At 42.2% G+C, this 17,006-nt stretch overlaps 1 protein-coding gene across 1 annotated transcript; it reads left to right on the forward strand.

The window, feature by feature from the left end:
• Positions 1–463: 463 nt before the first annotated feature.
• Positions 464–9,387, forward strand: LOC131749651 (nuclear RNA export factor 3-like). Its single transcript, XM_059051583.1, has 6 exons — positions 464–521; positions 630–745; positions 841–883; positions 1,508–1,580; positions 8,060–8,159; positions 9,292–9,387. Exons 1-6 carry the CDS (start codon positions 464–466, stop codon positions 9,385–9,387), a joined length of 486 nt encoding a protein of 161 aa, XP_058907566.1.
• The last annotated feature ends 7,619 nt before the right edge of the window (positions 9,388–17,006 follow it).

The following is a 17,006-nucleotide window of genomic DNA, read 5'->3' on the forward strand; positions in this document are numbered from 1 at the left end:
TGGTATTTATAAGACTGGTGTCCAGTCTACCCCATGGACACATACAGTTCAGTTCTTTCTCGGTCCTGCTCCACTGTTTTAAAATTTCATTGCAGTTGTCCTCACCTCCCTCTTCCTTCTCCTGTGTTTTTGTCCTCCTTGTCCTCCTCTTCCTCATCCTACTCCTCCTTGATTCTTCCACTGACAGTTCCATCTGTTGGATAAGGCTGTCCTCTCTGGACAGGCAGAAGAGTGTCCTTTCTGAGGTTTGTGGGATTGGAACCTAAGGCCAGTTTGCCACGTTGCCTGCCCTACCAGCCTGTTAGCCTCAGACATGGTTCGTGGTAAGTGGACCACAGATGTGTCTGCAAATTTGTATTTTTGTTCCTATTTTAAGAATACAGTGATGGTGGTAGACCACCTCAAGTAAGAAAGAAAGGTTGGAGTTCTTTGCCAGGCAATTCTGGGAAGAGGAGCCCTCATTATGAACTTGTGTGAATACTTCAAAGACAGCAGGAATATAAAGAAGCTCAAGGACCCCCGTGAGTGTGTGATGGGAAGACTGTGTGTGAAAGGGCGGTGAAGGGGTCAATCATAGGGCCAAGGGTATGGCAACCCCTGACTCTTGCTCGCTTCCCCTCCCTTCACAGAACTGCGGGTCCAGCTGTTGAAGTACAGAAAATGTGTCATTGTGCACACCCTTGGTGTGTTGCCCAAGACTCAGCATGACTTCAGCTCCTTCGGGGTGGACATGTGGTACCAGACGGTAAGCGCCTGCTTTCTCCCTCGTGTGCAACCAGGAAGCCGCAGGTGGGTAGGAGGTGGAGGTGGTGACTGGGCACCTGGACTCTTCCCTTTCAGGAAATGATGCTCTGCTTCTCAGTCAATGGGGTGTTCAAGGAAAGTGAGTGTGTGTAGACCCTCACCCCAGATGCCCCACTGCTGCCTCCCCCTGGCCAGGCTCAGTCCCAGAAACTCCCAGTTTCCCTGACCCCTTCCCTTCCCTTCCCTTCCCTTCCCTTCCCTTCCCTACCCTTCCCATCCCTTCATTTCCCTCCCCTCCCATCCCCTCCCCTCCATTCCCCTTCCCCATTGTGTTCTCCAGCCCTCAGTCTTCCTACCTACACCCCAGGTCTGAGCTGTGTCCATGACTGTCTACCCTGCACACCCTGGGCGTTGGACACAGAGGATGTGGAGTTTGGTGGTTCTCATCTCAGATCCTTACTCTGAGAATTCGGACAATTAGTTAACCTCCTAATTTCTTCATTTGCAAAATGGGGTAGTAGAATGCACCTCTTGTGCGGCTGTGAAAAATGTGTCCCGTGAACTTGTGTAGGCGTTGTCAAGGACACTGTCACTGGGTGAAGACTGCTCCTATGGTTGCCCTCCCCATTAACAACAACCTGGCCCCTGTGAACAACTGCCCTCTCAGCATGAGTGTCCAGTCACACCCTGACTTGGGTCCACCATGTGAGCATGTAGAGCATGTGCGGCGCTAAGGGGTACTTTTGTTTGTTTGCTGATGAAGTGGAAGGAAGTTCTCAAGGCTGTGTGTTTGCCTTCACCTGGACCTTCATTGCTACCTCTGCCAGCTATGCCAGGTGAGAGCCCTGTTGTGGGCGGGAATGCCTATCCCAGCCTGCACTCATGTGAGTGGGAATGAGGTTTCACCGTCATTAGGTTTACTCAGTATTGTGGAAAGCCAGCAGGGAGATCCCAGGAGGAGTCTAGCCTAGTGGATAAAAAGAACATGTGCTCTGGAATCGGACTATGGGTTATCTCCTTGACCAAATACTCACTCGCTGTGTGACCAAGGTCACGTCACATGACCTCTCTGTGACTCAGTGTCCTCTTCCGAGAATGGGGATCAGACCGTCCACTCCTTAGGCTGTGTGTCTATTTTTATAAATAAATTACCCCCCTGCCTCTCTCTCTCTCTCTCTCTCTCTCTCTCTCTCTCTCTCTCTCTCTCTCTCTCTCTCTCTCCCCTCCTCCTGCTCCAGGTCTCCCATCATCCATATATGAGTCTTTTTAATGGTGTTTTAAAAATCCCATAGATTTTCCCCACTCTTTTTCATTCTTTGTTTTCTCATCTGATTAGATAACTTCAAATTACTTCTTTTTGAGTTCATAAATTCTTTCTTCTGCTTGATGAAGTCTGCTATTATAGCTCTCTATTATATTTCTAAATTCATCCATTGTATTCTTCAGCTCCAGAATTTCTCTTTGGCTCCACTTTATGACTTCTATCTCCTTGTTGACTTTTTCATTTTGTTCAGATATTGCTTTTCTGATTTCATTGAGTTGTGTTGTAGCTGGCTGGGCATGTTTAAAACAATCATGTTGAATTCCTTGTCAGGCAATTCATGGACCTCTATTTCTATGGGGTCAGATACTGGAAAATTATCTTGTTTCATTGGTGGGATGTTGGGCTTACTAGATTTTTCCTGCCCCTGAAAATCTGGTGTTGGTGACTCCACATTTAAGGAAGCAATCTCCTCCCTCATCCTTTACAGAATTTATTCAGGAGAGAAACACGTGTACCAGTCAGACAAGCTAGGGATACTGGGGGTTCTCTGAGTCCTCTTCTGTGGATTCACCTGCTCGGCCCCTCTTGTTCCATCTTGTGAAGGAACAGTTTGGATGGCACATGCCTTTTCTCAATTGCACAAACAAGGACACATGCTGTCAGCCTCCTGTTTATTATTTTCCTCATTTCGCTACCCTGAAGTGTTTAAGGTATGTCTGTTCTCACCATCGAGCAGAGTGGTGCCAGTTCTCTTTATGCACATGGGCATGATCTGTGTAGGCATGAGTGCACCTTCTGCAGGGGTGTCCATGGAATACTGGTTCTGGGTGGGAGAGGCACATGGAGTGCTGGATGTGCTCAGGGGCAAATTGAGGCTTCTGTAGGTGATGGGTCCTATAAATTACGTAAGGTACAGTCTGTGAGGCAGTTAGTCGAAACTGCAGCTCTTTGTTGAGCTTGGTGCCCTGTTTGTTGTGAGCCCTTGCCCTTGCCCTTTCCCCTTCTCCTTGGTATCCCAAGACTATTCAGCCATGCTAATCACCTCTGGGTTCTGGGTTTGGGTAAGAAATAAGTGGGATCCTGGGCAGTGTCTAGAACCACTGGATATTCAAGTGCTCACCACACTCTCAATTTCCCACATGGGAAGAATTGTAGGCCTAGTGCATCTATCTAGGCATTGATATGTGTAGCTTTGGGGGAAGTTTGACATTGGGAAAGTGAAGCTGTTATTTCTACACTCTTCAAAGTGTCTTCTGTTGTGAGGATATGGGGAAGGGGAAGGGGAAGCTATGACGATGTGAGAGAGTGGCAGGGACATATACACACTACCAAATGTAAATTAGATAGCTAGTGGGAAGCTGCACCATAGCACAGGGAGTTCACCTCTGTGCTTTGTGACCACCTAGAGGGGTGGGATAGGGAGGGTGGGAGGGAGGGTGACACAAGAGGGAAGAGTTATGGGAACATATGTATATGTATAACTGATTCACTTTGTTGTAAAGGAGAAACTAACACACTATTGTAAAACAGTTATACTCAAATAAAGATGTTAAAAAAAAACAAAACAAAAAACAAAGTGTCTGCTCTTGGATTTTTCTTTATGATGGATCAGCGTGTTGGGGCTTCATCACTGGATACCAGGGCTCCCACAAAAACACTCTCGCCCATGGCTGATTAGGCAAAACGCTTATTTGGAGACTCCTATTCTGCCAACTTCCTGACGTCACACTCTAGAACTATGTTTAGATTGGAAAAATGTTTGAGTGGATAAAAAGAAGCAGCCCAGAAAAACGTTCATTCTCATCTAGTACTATGAAAATCTATGACCACAATTTTATTTTCAATGGTTTTCATGTGGAAGGGGATTCCAAATTTTACTGGAGAATCATATCATGACAAACGACACAGGTCATGAATAAACACCCTGTACATAATCCCTATCTTCTCACTTCTCTCCATCCTTTGCCCGGAATAAATTTTAATTGAGGATGTATTCTCCTATTTCCATTCTATGGTAATCCTCACAGGATGAGCCTCTTATTTGACCTATTATATTCAACCTAGGGCTGTTGTAGTTTACATCGTAGTGGTTGGTGTGTAGGGATATTCAACTCTACGCCACAGGACAAAAACTGCAACTGTTTCTCTTCTTTCGAGGTCGATGGACCTAGAGTCTGTCATACAGTATGAAGTAAGTCAGAAAGAGAAAAACAAATACCGTATGTTAACACATACATATGGAATTTAACAACAACCAAAAAGAGGTCATAAGGAACCTAGGGGTAACACGGGAATAAAGACACAGACCTGCTAGAGAAAGGACTTGAAGATATGGGGAGGGGAAATGGTAAGCTGTGACAAAGTGAGAGAGTGTCATGGACATATATAAACTACCAAACGTAAAAGAGAGAGCTAGTGGGAAGTAACCGCATATCACAGGGTGATCAGCTCCGTGCTTTGTGACTGCCAGCAGGTGTGTGATAGGGAAGGTGGGAGGGAGAGAGACACAAGAGAGAGGAGGTATGGGAACATGTGTGAATGTGTGGCTGGTTCACTTTATGGTAGGGTGGAGGCTGGCACACCATTGTAAAGCAATTGTGCTCCAATAAAGTTGTTAAAAAAGAAAAAAAAAACAAAAAGAAAACGCTGACGATAAACTTACTTCCATATTTCTTAACAAATTTCACAAAGAAACTAAGAAAAACAGGTTCTGAATGCAATTTCCATAATGATACAGCCCCATCTGATGCTATCTCCTGTGTACTGTTGCTAGGTAAGTCAACTTTGCTTTCTGAAAGTAAAGTCACATAGCACATCTACTTCAGTCGTGCATATGTGTGTTAGAAACAGAAGCATTTGAGTATCTACCTTCAGGTAAAATGCATCACGACTGTTCTGTTGCTCCCCTTTCCCACTTCTCTGTGTTACATAAAGCCACTCCTCCTCGTAAAACCACTGGCATCAACTTCCAAAGTGGCCACCTCACAAAAAAAAAAAAAAAAAAAAAGATAAAAGAAGGAAACTTTGTTCACATGAAATCCTGCCATATCACATGCAAGAGAAATGTTGCCTAAACACAGAGCCTGATAAATGTAATGCCTAAACTGTACTCCAGATACACAAATCTTTTACCATACAGTTTCCTCCCTACTCCCGCCATATAGAGTAGAGGGTGGTGACAGGGCCACAGTGATGTAACTAAATGTTTTAAAAAGGTCCTGAGGAACTCCTGATCATCATCTCAGAGAAAGGGTGATTGATTTCATTTATCAGGTATGACAGGAGCAAAATCTGACTTAAGAGGGCTAATGAGGAGGCCAGAATTGGTCTTTTGGTCAAAAAAGTTGACCCCAATCACCATCAGGTGAGCATAGTTATGCTCGATAAAATTGTTCTACATCTTACACTGTTGATCTGCTCATGTGTATCTAATTATAACAACTATATCAGGTCTGGGTGACACATTCCATCCTATGACTACATGGAGATGTTTCCTAAATCCAGTGTAAAGTTTCATAATAGGCTCTATTTTAAGTAAAGATATGCCTCCTTTTTTATCTCCTGAATTTATGTGTCCCACAAATAATTCTCCACAGTTACATGAGACACAGGACCTGCACGAATAACTTTCTTCTCTTACTGTTCTTTACCCCAAACTAGGACATTTTTCAGTAGGCCTAGAACCACAGAGCCTCTTGTCTTTTCTAAATACCTCAACTTTAACCACAGTAGAAAATGTGATCTGTTGCATTTTCTTCAGCTAATTTATGCAGCCATGCCACATTGCAGGAACCTTGCAAAATAATCCAAACAATGTATAGCATTGTTTACTGAAGCCAGCAAACCAGAAGATCAGATCACACTTATTTTGGACATACTGATTATCCTGCAGTTTCCCACACAAATCAGCAAAATAGGTGTTTCTGGATTTGAAATAAAAATCCTAAGCATTATATATTCTCCTACTCCTTTCCCTGTTCTTTCTGGGGAGACACAACAGAATATACAATGTAAGATCTAATGAATTCAGATTCCTCTCATTTGTAATTGTTTTAATTCGGACACAGGGAGAATGGCGGCTAAACTTTATGATACCTTCTTTTCAGTGTTTGATTGAAAGAAGGAAATGTTTTCAGGTATCATGAAGCAATTCAGAAACCACACATATACACATATTTCACATTTTAGTGATACGTTTATATCTATACACAAACCTTAAATAGAGGCCATGAAATAGACTCAAATTTGACTGGGTCTAATTAGCATGCCATCCCAAAGAGATTTCTCATGATCTCAACTTTTCAGTAACTGGGGCTGATTTGCCAGATTTTGTGAATTAGTAAGGCTGAACCCAATGTTACCTACCAGTGAGGAACCTGGTGGGTGAGCAGAAGATAGAGTTGGGAGCCAGACGGCCTGTGGGCCACTCTTGGTGTGTCACCTGCAATATCCGTGACCTCTTAGTCAGCTGATTGATTTAATACCTCTGGACTTCAATGATCACATCTGTAAAGTTCTGTAACAGGATGTAATCTATAGAGTTACCTCTCTTAAATGAGTTTTCTTTCTCAATGCATTGCCCGCAGTAATTACTACACACTTTTGTTCCGAAATTAAATACTACAACTCATTAGATTTGCTTTAATTTCCTTTAGACCTAAATGAAACTGAAGTCAACAGCACTTACCTGTACCCACTACATAGGCTCTTAACAGTAGATTCAACAGCATTCCGAGGATTGTGGTTTTGGGGAGGCCTTATATCATCCTTATGTGTTAATTTGTTATGTGTTAAATTTCATGTGCTATTGGGGGGAAAATAGCACATAAAATTAACAAATTAGAGAGGGGTAGGTGTAGGTAAAGCCAAAGCTTGTGCACTTAGAAGGTCATTCGGTGGCACCAACATCACGGAGGAGGTGAGGATTGTGGGCAATCTCATATCTCCTGTTCTCCTGAAGGTAATGTTCCCCTGAGACATGCAGACCAAGTAGAACCCTACGGTCATTGGACCCTACTGTCAGAAAGCTGACTCAGCTCTCCCAAGCACAAGAGCGTTGTGGGTTCCTAAGGCTGTGGGTCATGTGGATGCTGCCATCATCTGGACAATACTTACCTGACAGGCCCAGCCTTTCTTGTCCTGTCCGAACCCTGGGCTCTTAAACCCAAAGGGTATGTGGTCACTTTGACCCTGTTGCCGCCATGACACTGTGGTAGATCCAGCCCTTCATGTCACTAGAGCATGGTGGACTCCAAAACCCTGTGTGCCACATGGCTCTTTTTCTCATGTGACCCTAACTAGCTACCAGCATGTGGTAGCCTCAGACTTTGATGTGATCTACTGCTTAGGGTTATGTGGATGCTATGGTCTGGTACCCTTCCCATCATGGTACATGTCAAGTTCAGCAATCTCCATCATGTGAAGTCAGTGGGCTACTAAGTGCTATAGATCAATGTATGGGAAACAGTGTGGTTCCTACCACATGTGGCACCCAAAGTTCTTCCACTCATGTGAGCTCTGCAGCTTCTGAATCGCTCTTCATCAAGTGGACCTTATGGTCATGTGCCAGGATCTGGTCATGTGAGACTCAGCCCCCTCAGTCACGTGAAGATTGAGGACTCCTCAGTCTTAGGTGGGTTCAAGTGGTCCCCGACGTCATGTGATCACTTACGGTCATGCAGGAGGGCCTGCCCTTTAAGAGTAGGGAGGGTCTATTTAACTGCAGTTTGGCTTAACCCCCAGAAGAGTCACACCCATAGGTTCAGAAGACCTGTAGACCTGTGGTGGGTGCTCTGGCTGAGGGGGGAATATGAGGAGACTCTGGCGCAGATCCCAACCTTTCCACCAACTATTATATCCTGCCACGATGGGTGGTACTTGGGTAGGAGTTGCTTGCACCAGTACTAGAAATTTACTCAGGTAATTGGTATTTTACAGGCGCCCAAGCAATGTCAGTCCGAGGTCCAGCAAAGAGCTGTGTGCCCGAGAGAGAGTGTTGGACGTAGTTGGGGACGGGAGGGGACTTCTGGATATGGCCTAACTGTTGTACAGCTGGCAGAGAAAGCCTGTGGGTTTTTGCGACCTGAACCTGTACTTATGGGAACAGCTGCTGGTAGAGAGTGAAATGGAGGAGGAGGATGGCCTGGCCTCTGTGAGTGGGGCGGCCGTGGATGGGGTGGCTGGGGTTCATGGACTTGGATGTCATCTCTCAACAGCAGGGTCCTGGTCCGTCATGAAAGTAGTATTTAATGAGTCAAGTTGAGCAGATAGCGAGACTGTGTGTACTTTTATAGGGGATATATACCTCTTGATACATGGCTCAAGAATATTGTCACTTGTGATAATTTATATTACATGATGCTTAAATAATCCAGCTTACTTTTCTCTCACTTCAGCATTTGCAAGCTTGTTCTGCAAAACACTAGGGCCACAAAATAACAACAACAACGAAATTGGACTCTACTTCAGAGACGTGTGGAACATACAGGACTAAAGTTAAATGAATTTCCATACCATAGGATGTTTTGTAGACAATATGCTAATATGCAATATGCATGTCAAAGGGAGGGATAACTTCCCCAACTTATGCGGGGATGATACATTTTTCCACTGAGCATCTGAAGGACGAGTGTTCCCAGGAAATATTCTGGGAAGACCTGTCCACACTAAATCGCTTACCACTTTAAAACCTTGTGCCTTTCCTTACTAAGAGCAAGAGAATCTATGTTTATAATTATTATAATCTATTCCTCTTCTCTTTAAGAAATTACTTATTGCTCTGAAATGCATTTTATCTTATCTCATCAGCCAGTCTCTCTGCTGCTTAAATCTATTCACTTTTTAGTCTTCAGAGGTAAGCTCAATTTCTAAACATATGTCTGATAGCATGGTGGCAGACAAGGGCATAAGTGCAAATCATTAAGCAGTCTTATCTATAGCAAAAAATATAGTACCCCCTCTGGAAAGCAAAGTACAACTTACCTGTCTGGATGAACAGACACAATGCCTCTCATTTTATACAATATCCCACACTTTTCCAAAACAGTTTTATTATTATGTAATAATTAGTGCTGCCATGTTTTGAGTCCCTATTATGTGTCAAGCACCGTGGTAACCTCATCATGTAAGTTAAGTCATTTCACCCTCAGAAAAATCCTGAGAGGGTGTTATTTCAGTTGGCAGATGAGATACGTGAGTCAGGAGAGGCTGAGCTATGATGTGGTCAGAGACAATCCCCAAATCTCAGTGGCTTATCCCACACTCCCTCTACGTTTCCATGGCAGGTGCATGTCCATCCCAGGATGGTGGATGTCGGAGATCTGATCTCTAATTACTGGAATGACTTAGAGACTGAAACCGACAAAGCAGGCTCCATCTAGAAAGTTGTCGATTGCTGTGCCTGAGGGAAAGAGGGCCCTGGGTCTGGGGGGAGGTCTCACCCCAACAACCATATGTTGTGGCCCAGAATTATATTACATATCACTCAAACCCATTAGCCAGAATTAGTCATATTTATCGCCCCGTCCAAGCAAAGGGGATAAAGCAAGAAGTGCAGTTCTGCCAGGGGCTTGGAACAGGGGAGAAATGGAAACATGGAGCAAACAGGACCACTGACTGCTGCATGATGCAACTGAAATGCAGAGAGATTGAGTACTTGTGAAAAGTCACATGGGCAGTAAGGGACAGAGCAGGATTTGAGTCCAGACAGGTATGTTTTCAAAGTCAATGATCATTGCATGCTCTTTTCTATATTGTATGCTATTCTCTTAAATGAAATACATATATACTCTTGACCCGTGAACAATGACGGGGTTGGGGTCGCTGACCCCCTGCACAGTCAAAACCCCACAGAAAACTTTTGAGTCCCCCCAAAACGTAACTACTAATAGCCTACTGTTGACTGGAGGCTTCGGATAACATAAACAGTGGATTAACACATACCTTGTGCTATAGGTTTTATATAGTGTATTCTTGCAATAAAGTAAGCCATAGGAAAGAAACTGTTATTAAGAAAATCTTAAAGAAGAGAAACTACATTTACAGTACTGTACTGTATTTATTGATACCGAAAATTTCCATCATCTGCTTACGGAATGAATCGTCTGTCTGTCAGTACCTACATCAATACTGTCTTATATAATACAAAACATGGTAGATGCTATATGTACTACAAAAACTAGACACCAAAAGTAGAAAGATCGTGTGAAAAACAAATTCATATTTTTTTACAGGTAAAGGGATTTATGCATTGATAACAAAGAAACAGCAGTATGATTGCTTTGTGGTTGTCTAGTGTGATGGATCCCATTGCTTCATGGTAGCCTAGACCATACACTAATGAATGAATCATAAAACTTTTACAGCATACAGTATCACCGTCATATTCATGATACAGCATTGGAAACATTGTTATATTAAAAAAGTCATACCAGTGGTGATGATAGGCTGATACGTAGTTTCACCAATTATGAGAAACACAGAGACAGAAAGACAGAGAGACAGAGAGACGTACTGTATGGGTATGTAATTCTTTGAACGCAAAGTTATAAAACAATATGAAAACTAACACATCATTAATTTTTATTACATGTCATTCACCTTATGCCCGTGTAAGGATAGGTTATCCACTTCAATACCTGTCTTGTACACGATGTTCTACACGTGTATGTTTTATACATTTGTTGAAAAAGAATGCACGTATAAGCAGACCCACGCATTTCAAGCCCTATTGCTCTAATGTCAGCTGTAATTATAGTAGAGATCCTATTACTTCAGTGCTGCCGTTCCCTCTTCCTTAATCATCTGATGTGCCAACCGTGGAACTGAATAGACGTGGTGGCAGTGGCCGAATTGCAAACTGCGGGCCTCTTCCAAACAGATGAATGGATTGGATATTTGAGTGTTCATTATATTCAAACATGAAAATTAGAAAAGAAAACCTGGTGGTAGATGAAAAGCCTGTTCACGCATCATTTACTTTATAAAAATTAATCTCAGGTCTTTCCACTCTTGTCAAGGAAAAATAATAAAAATAAGAACAGAAATTAATGGAACTGATAACAGATCTCACAGAGGTCAACAACAACAACAAAATGCTAGCTGCAGGCACTTTAGAGAGATAAGATAATAAGGAAACATCTAGCAACAAGGGTCAAGAAAATTAGATATAATGCATGGAGAAGCCACTCTGAAATGAGAAAAGCTGTCACACGTTCAGCTTCAGCAAAGATTCAAAAGATACAACAGTGTTATTGAAAAGGTATGCTGATAAATTTAAAATTTAGAGAAAACAGATAAATCCCAGAGAAAAACACGATTTTCCATGCAAAAGAAACAGAAAATCTTAATAATATTAAAAGTATTCTTGACAAAGAATACACGAGAAGGCAAAATTATTAGCCAATCTCAGTTAGTTACACAAATGGCAAAAGTATACATAAATTATTAGCAAGCTAAATCCTGCCACAGCTAAGACAGGAAACACAGTATGAAAAAGTCGTGTTTAATCCCAAGCACGACACATTGGTTTAACATTAGGAGATCTGTGAAGTTTATTTAGCTGATTAGTGAAATAAAGGAAGGAGGAAAGGAGGATCATAACAAAACATTCAGTAAAACAAGGGCTACAAATATTGAAACAACCAATCAGCGGTAAGACTGACAATAGCAGGAATTCTCAGCAATTTATAAATAGGAAAATATTTCTTAGACTGACAACAAATATTAAAAAAAGAGTAAACTACATCAAACACCATACTTAATAGTGAAATGTTGGAAACGTTCCATTTAAAATCAGAAGAGAGACAATGATGACTTACATGACCACTTTGTTTTAGCATCATACTGCATCTCCTAGGCAGTACAGTGAGCCAGAATGTATATATGCATCTATACTCATGTGAATTAATAAATGTGTACGAGTGAAAACAAAGCTGTCAAGATAACATAGTTACCTTTATGTAAATTCAAGAGAGGCTAAGGAAATTAAGATTAATGATATATATTAATAAGTGTGTTGAATATAAGACTAATATACACAAAACAATTGTAACAAATAGAAAGTACCGTTTTCATTCTGAAGGTACAATTTACAGAAGCAAAAAGAATAACGTTCTATAAAATCAACTATGAATCAGATTCTGTTGGCAACTCTTCTGACATACATGAACACTCATATGCTTTCCTGTTCTTTAGCGACCAAAAAGCTAAAAGCATGAAACCAGTGTGTGTGTAGTGTGTGTGTGTGTGTATGTGTGAGTGTGTGTGTGTGTGTGTGTGTGTGTGTGTGTTTCTGTACACATTAACCAGAGCCCCTTACAGATTGGGTTCTAAATGGGATCTTGGTTGTATGAAGCATATGCACCATCCAGAGACTTGGAGGCATAACTGAATGACATGGGAGCCACGTATGGCTCAGTGACATGGACAAGTGTGTATGATGGGAGGGGTCTCTGGTTCTTATGGAGCAGTCACAGCAGAGTGCCTGGAATGCATACATGTCAGTTAGCACACAGGCAGCAGTGGTGTTTCAGCTCTAGCAGTCCCAAAGCGTCAGTGGACTTCCCCTGGCTGCATAGCATCCAAGCCGTCTTTTCTGGCCTTCACAGATTTTTTGTCATCTATGTAATATATTTTATTCCAAATGTCTTATTGTTATAAAATAGCTATTAGAATGAATAGCTGGCATAGGCAAGTGGGAACTTTGATTGATAGAGTACTTGACACCAAAATTGGTTGCAAGCCAAGGGTCCTGAAGGAAGTGGGAATCTGAGCAAAGTTATTTGGCTTAGGTGCATCTGAAGGCAGTAAGGCTCCAACTGACATTAGAGGATGAAATGTTGGTGTTCCATGGCACACAATGGAAAAACAGTTGCAGGAGTTGTCGCCTGTGGTCACTTGAATGAAACACCTTTGAAATCAATGTGTCAGTGGACCAAACAGATGCTCTTAGGGATGCAGAGGACGCTCCCTGCCCCACAGCACTGAGAAACACATTAGTGCGGAGGGCATTTTCATCTTCGAGGTGCTCTGAAGTGGCTGACTGGTGTAGGCCACAGATGAGATGGGAGATCCCCTCATTTCAGGGAGTATGTTTGAGTCCTGGGGTTGCAGGCCCAGTAGGAGCACTTAACCTCCTGCCTCAAGGTGAGTGCTGTTTACCTTAATAAGAATCAAGGCTGGAAGGGTAGTCACATTGGTTTGACCTACAGCAATCTTTGAAGGTGGCTAATTGATCAACAGATCCCTTGGATCTTGAAATATCTGAACATACTCCAAAGTTGCATTGGATCACTGTAAAAATAAATAAAATATAAATAAGTATTTATTTATAATAAAATATAAGAATATAACAATAAATAAATCAAGCTCTAAATCTGGTGACTTGAGCTATCATGATGGCAAATGGTAGTCCCTTACTCAATTCCCACACTTGACCCAGAACACGATGAATGAGTGGATTCCTAAGGAAGGACCCTACAGTCCAGTCGCAAGTAACTACAGTAAATCTTCTTCCCAGGCCTAGCCAAAGGGACCATCAGCCATTTACCACTGTTACTGTGCATTTGCTTTAAGGACACTGGCTCTAAGCCAGAGCTCAAAATCTTTTATTGGAAAAGGCCAGATGACAAATATTTGAGGCTTTGCAGGCCTTTCAGTTTCTGATGGAGCTATTCAGATCTGCATTGTAGAGCAAAAGCTGCCACAGACACAGCATGACTGTCTTCAAATAAAAATTTGTATACGGACAGGGACATGTGAATTTCAAATAATTTTCACATGCCAGGAAATATGATTCTTCTTTGGATTTTTTAAACCATTTGACTATGTAAAGACATTCTTAGCTTGCAGGTCATACAGAAACAGGCTCATGGACCATAGTTTACCAATCCCCACTGTAAGCTAAAGAAATCACTAGGTCCTCAGAAAGAGCACTGAGTGGAAAGTCTGCAAAGTGAAGTGGCAGGCATTCCTAAGATCTTCTGCCAATCATAACCCCAAAGCTGATGCTTTTTAACATATTGGATTTCAACCTTGGTTGCACCCTGCAATCACATGAAGAGTTTTTAAAATGTCATTGCTTCTGTCTGCCGCCAAATCGGTTTTATTTGTTGTGGGTGTAGGCTGGCGCTAGTGGTATTTTCAATCTTCCCAAGTGACTCTGGTGTGTAAAGAAGGTTGAGAACTGCCTGAACAATTTAAATGATGAGAGTGCAAGTATTTTACAATTTTTAGTTTAAACATCTTATAATTGTGGTTGTGGAATAATAATATCACAATGATGAATACATAGAATATTCCAATCATAATAAATACATAACTGTGCTGGAAAGTGTGAAATAAGAATTCCCAAGTGATAAATGGTGAACGCTCTCCTTCAAGGAAGGAAAGAAGGAAGGGAAGGAGCGAGGGAGGGAGGGAGAGAGGGAGGGAGGGAGGGAATGGCAAAGCACAGTGGTAAGGCAGGGACCACAAGTGGTAGGGTCAGGGAGGAAGGCTAAACCACTGATGAGCCCAGAGCCAGGTATGGGTTAAAGCCAAGCACGCAGGATCCGAGGGCTGACTCTACAGTGAAGTCTTCTCTTCAGAGGACGGTCACAACCCGGGTAAGCGTGGAAGGGACAGAACAAACACAACAGATGGAGTGATTGGTACTGAGGGTATAGGAAATATAGAAAAGGCTGGAAAAGACCTATAGATAGTATTTCTCTAGAGAGATAAAGCAGTGGTAAAGGTTGAAATTATATCCATCGTATAAGAACAGAACACTGACCAGGAAGATGGCTAATTGAACACAAGGGTGGACTTTCATTTCCTCCTGAAACTGCATTAAAAGAACATTAAAGGTAAACAAATCAATACAATGGTGTACTTCCCAGCAATAAAAAGGCAAGAACACGGGTAGATCTCAACAACAAAATTTTGCTAAGTTAAAGACGCCAGATACAAAGGAGTACAGGATGTGTGATTCCATTTATATGAAATTCTAGAGCAGGAAAACCTAATATATGGAAATGGAAAGCATATGAAATTTTTCATGGAGTCAGAAGAAGAAGAGGAGATTAACTGGGAAACTTTAGGGAGTATGGTATGTGGTCTATATCTTGATTAAGCTGGTGGTTAGCCCTAACCCCTGATTTATACATGTAAGGAACCAGGGATCCGGAAAAGTTGGGTGAGTCATGTAACGTGTTGCAGATAATTAATCAGCCTGGAGATACTCATATCTGCTTATCAATGATGAATTGTCCTTGCTATGCTGCGTAAGGAGCCGGCAGCTATAGTCCTTCACCCTAAGCACCTGGGAAGACGCTGTCCCAGACACAAACATCCTTTTATACAAGCAAAGCATAGGTCTGAACAAATAACGACTGTGCATTCCAATCACCCATTTATAAACATAGTTGACACTCTCATGCATTCTTTTGTCTTGACTTCTTAATGTTTATAATTACACATAAAAACATAAGCATTCAATAATATCTTCTTCTGAGGAACAATAAAAACATTAACATTCATTAATATCTTCTTCTGAGGAAACATACTGTAATATACAGTTTTATACCCTGACTTATTTTTTCACATTGTATTGTGCGGTGTCAGGAATATTCTGTCTTGCTTTTTGTAACCTACCACTTAAACCCAAACTGTTTCTTTTATTTTTTAACATCTTTATTGGAGTATAATTGCTTTACAATGGGTGTGTTAGTTTCTGCTTTATAACAAAGTGAATCAGTTATACATATACATATGTTCCCATATCTCTTCCCTCTTGGATCTCCCATGAGACTGGCAGCAACATTCACAGTGCTTCTTGTGGGTTCCAGGGGTCATAATATGTATCTTGTTGTCCCCCAAAACTGTGATTGTGCCTTCTGACCTCTATGGAGGACCACTGAGGGAATGGCACAGAGGACGAATTTTGTTTCCCACTCCCACACCCAGCCATGGAGTGGCTGTCTCAGCTGCATCACTCCAAAGCATCGAAAAATGTCTCGTACTCATAGTTCACTGGGGCAAGGGAAAGAAGATAAGGCAAGCAGCAGAGAGCCCCGGAAGCCTGGGAAGGGTGAGGGTGATGAGGAAAAGTCTTGGGGGAATAAGAGTTTTGAAGGGCTTAGCAGAGATTCCAGAGTGCAAAGCATATGCACAAGGTAGGACACAGGCTCAGTAAAGGTCTGACAGTACAAGGGCTCCTTTTAGGCGATTGCTTTCAAGGCCTCCTCTGGGATCTTGCCCTCAGTCTAGAGAGAAGGAGTCGGAATGTCAGAAGAGCCCGCTCCCTGAGTTACATTCCCAGGCCACCAGCCTCCATCTTCTTGGCCTCCCTGAAGGCCCAGAAATGTTCATCTTTAACCCATTGACTCCCAGACCTCACCGTGAGCATACTGAAGACCTGGTGTAGTTCCATTTGTTGTCCTGAAGGCACCTGCAGTGGGAGAACCACAGGTGGTCTCCATTAGTACCACAGGACAGTCACACTGACCATGCAATGCCACCGCTAAATCTCTGCCACTTTCTTGCTGGGACACATGTACCAGCATGAACACTACGTGTAATGACGAAGAAAAACCCAGTGAAAACCAAAGCATCTATCACTAGCATTCATGCCCACTAGAATTCAAAACAGAAAAGTAGAGCTGTGCAAAAGAACAAGGGAATTCAAAATATACTGATCAAGGAAGTTTTTCAAGAAATAACAAATGAAAAATTCTAAAGTACAAGTCTCCCACCATCTTTTATTGAGATATAATGCACACACCATCTTAAAGTATACAAATCAGAGCTTTTTAGTACATTCACACGATTGTGCAACCACCACAACTATCTAATTCCAAGCTAACTTTTCCACCTCTAAAAGAAGCTCTCCTTAACCATCAGTGATCACTCCCTATTCCTCCCCTTCCCCCAGACCCTGGCACCACTAATCAGCTTTTGGTGCCTGTGGATTTGCCGATTCTGGATATTTCATACAATATTTGACTGTTTGTGACTGGCT

The sequence above is a fragment of the Kogia breviceps genome, unplaced genomic scaffold (genome assembly GCF_026419965.1).
Source record: "Kogia breviceps isolate mKogBre1 unplaced genomic scaffold, mKogBre1 haplotype 1 scaffold_245, whole genome shotgun sequence".
Classification (NCBI taxonomy): Eukaryota; Metazoa; Chordata; class Mammalia; order Artiodactyla; family Physeteridae; genus Kogia; species Kogia breviceps.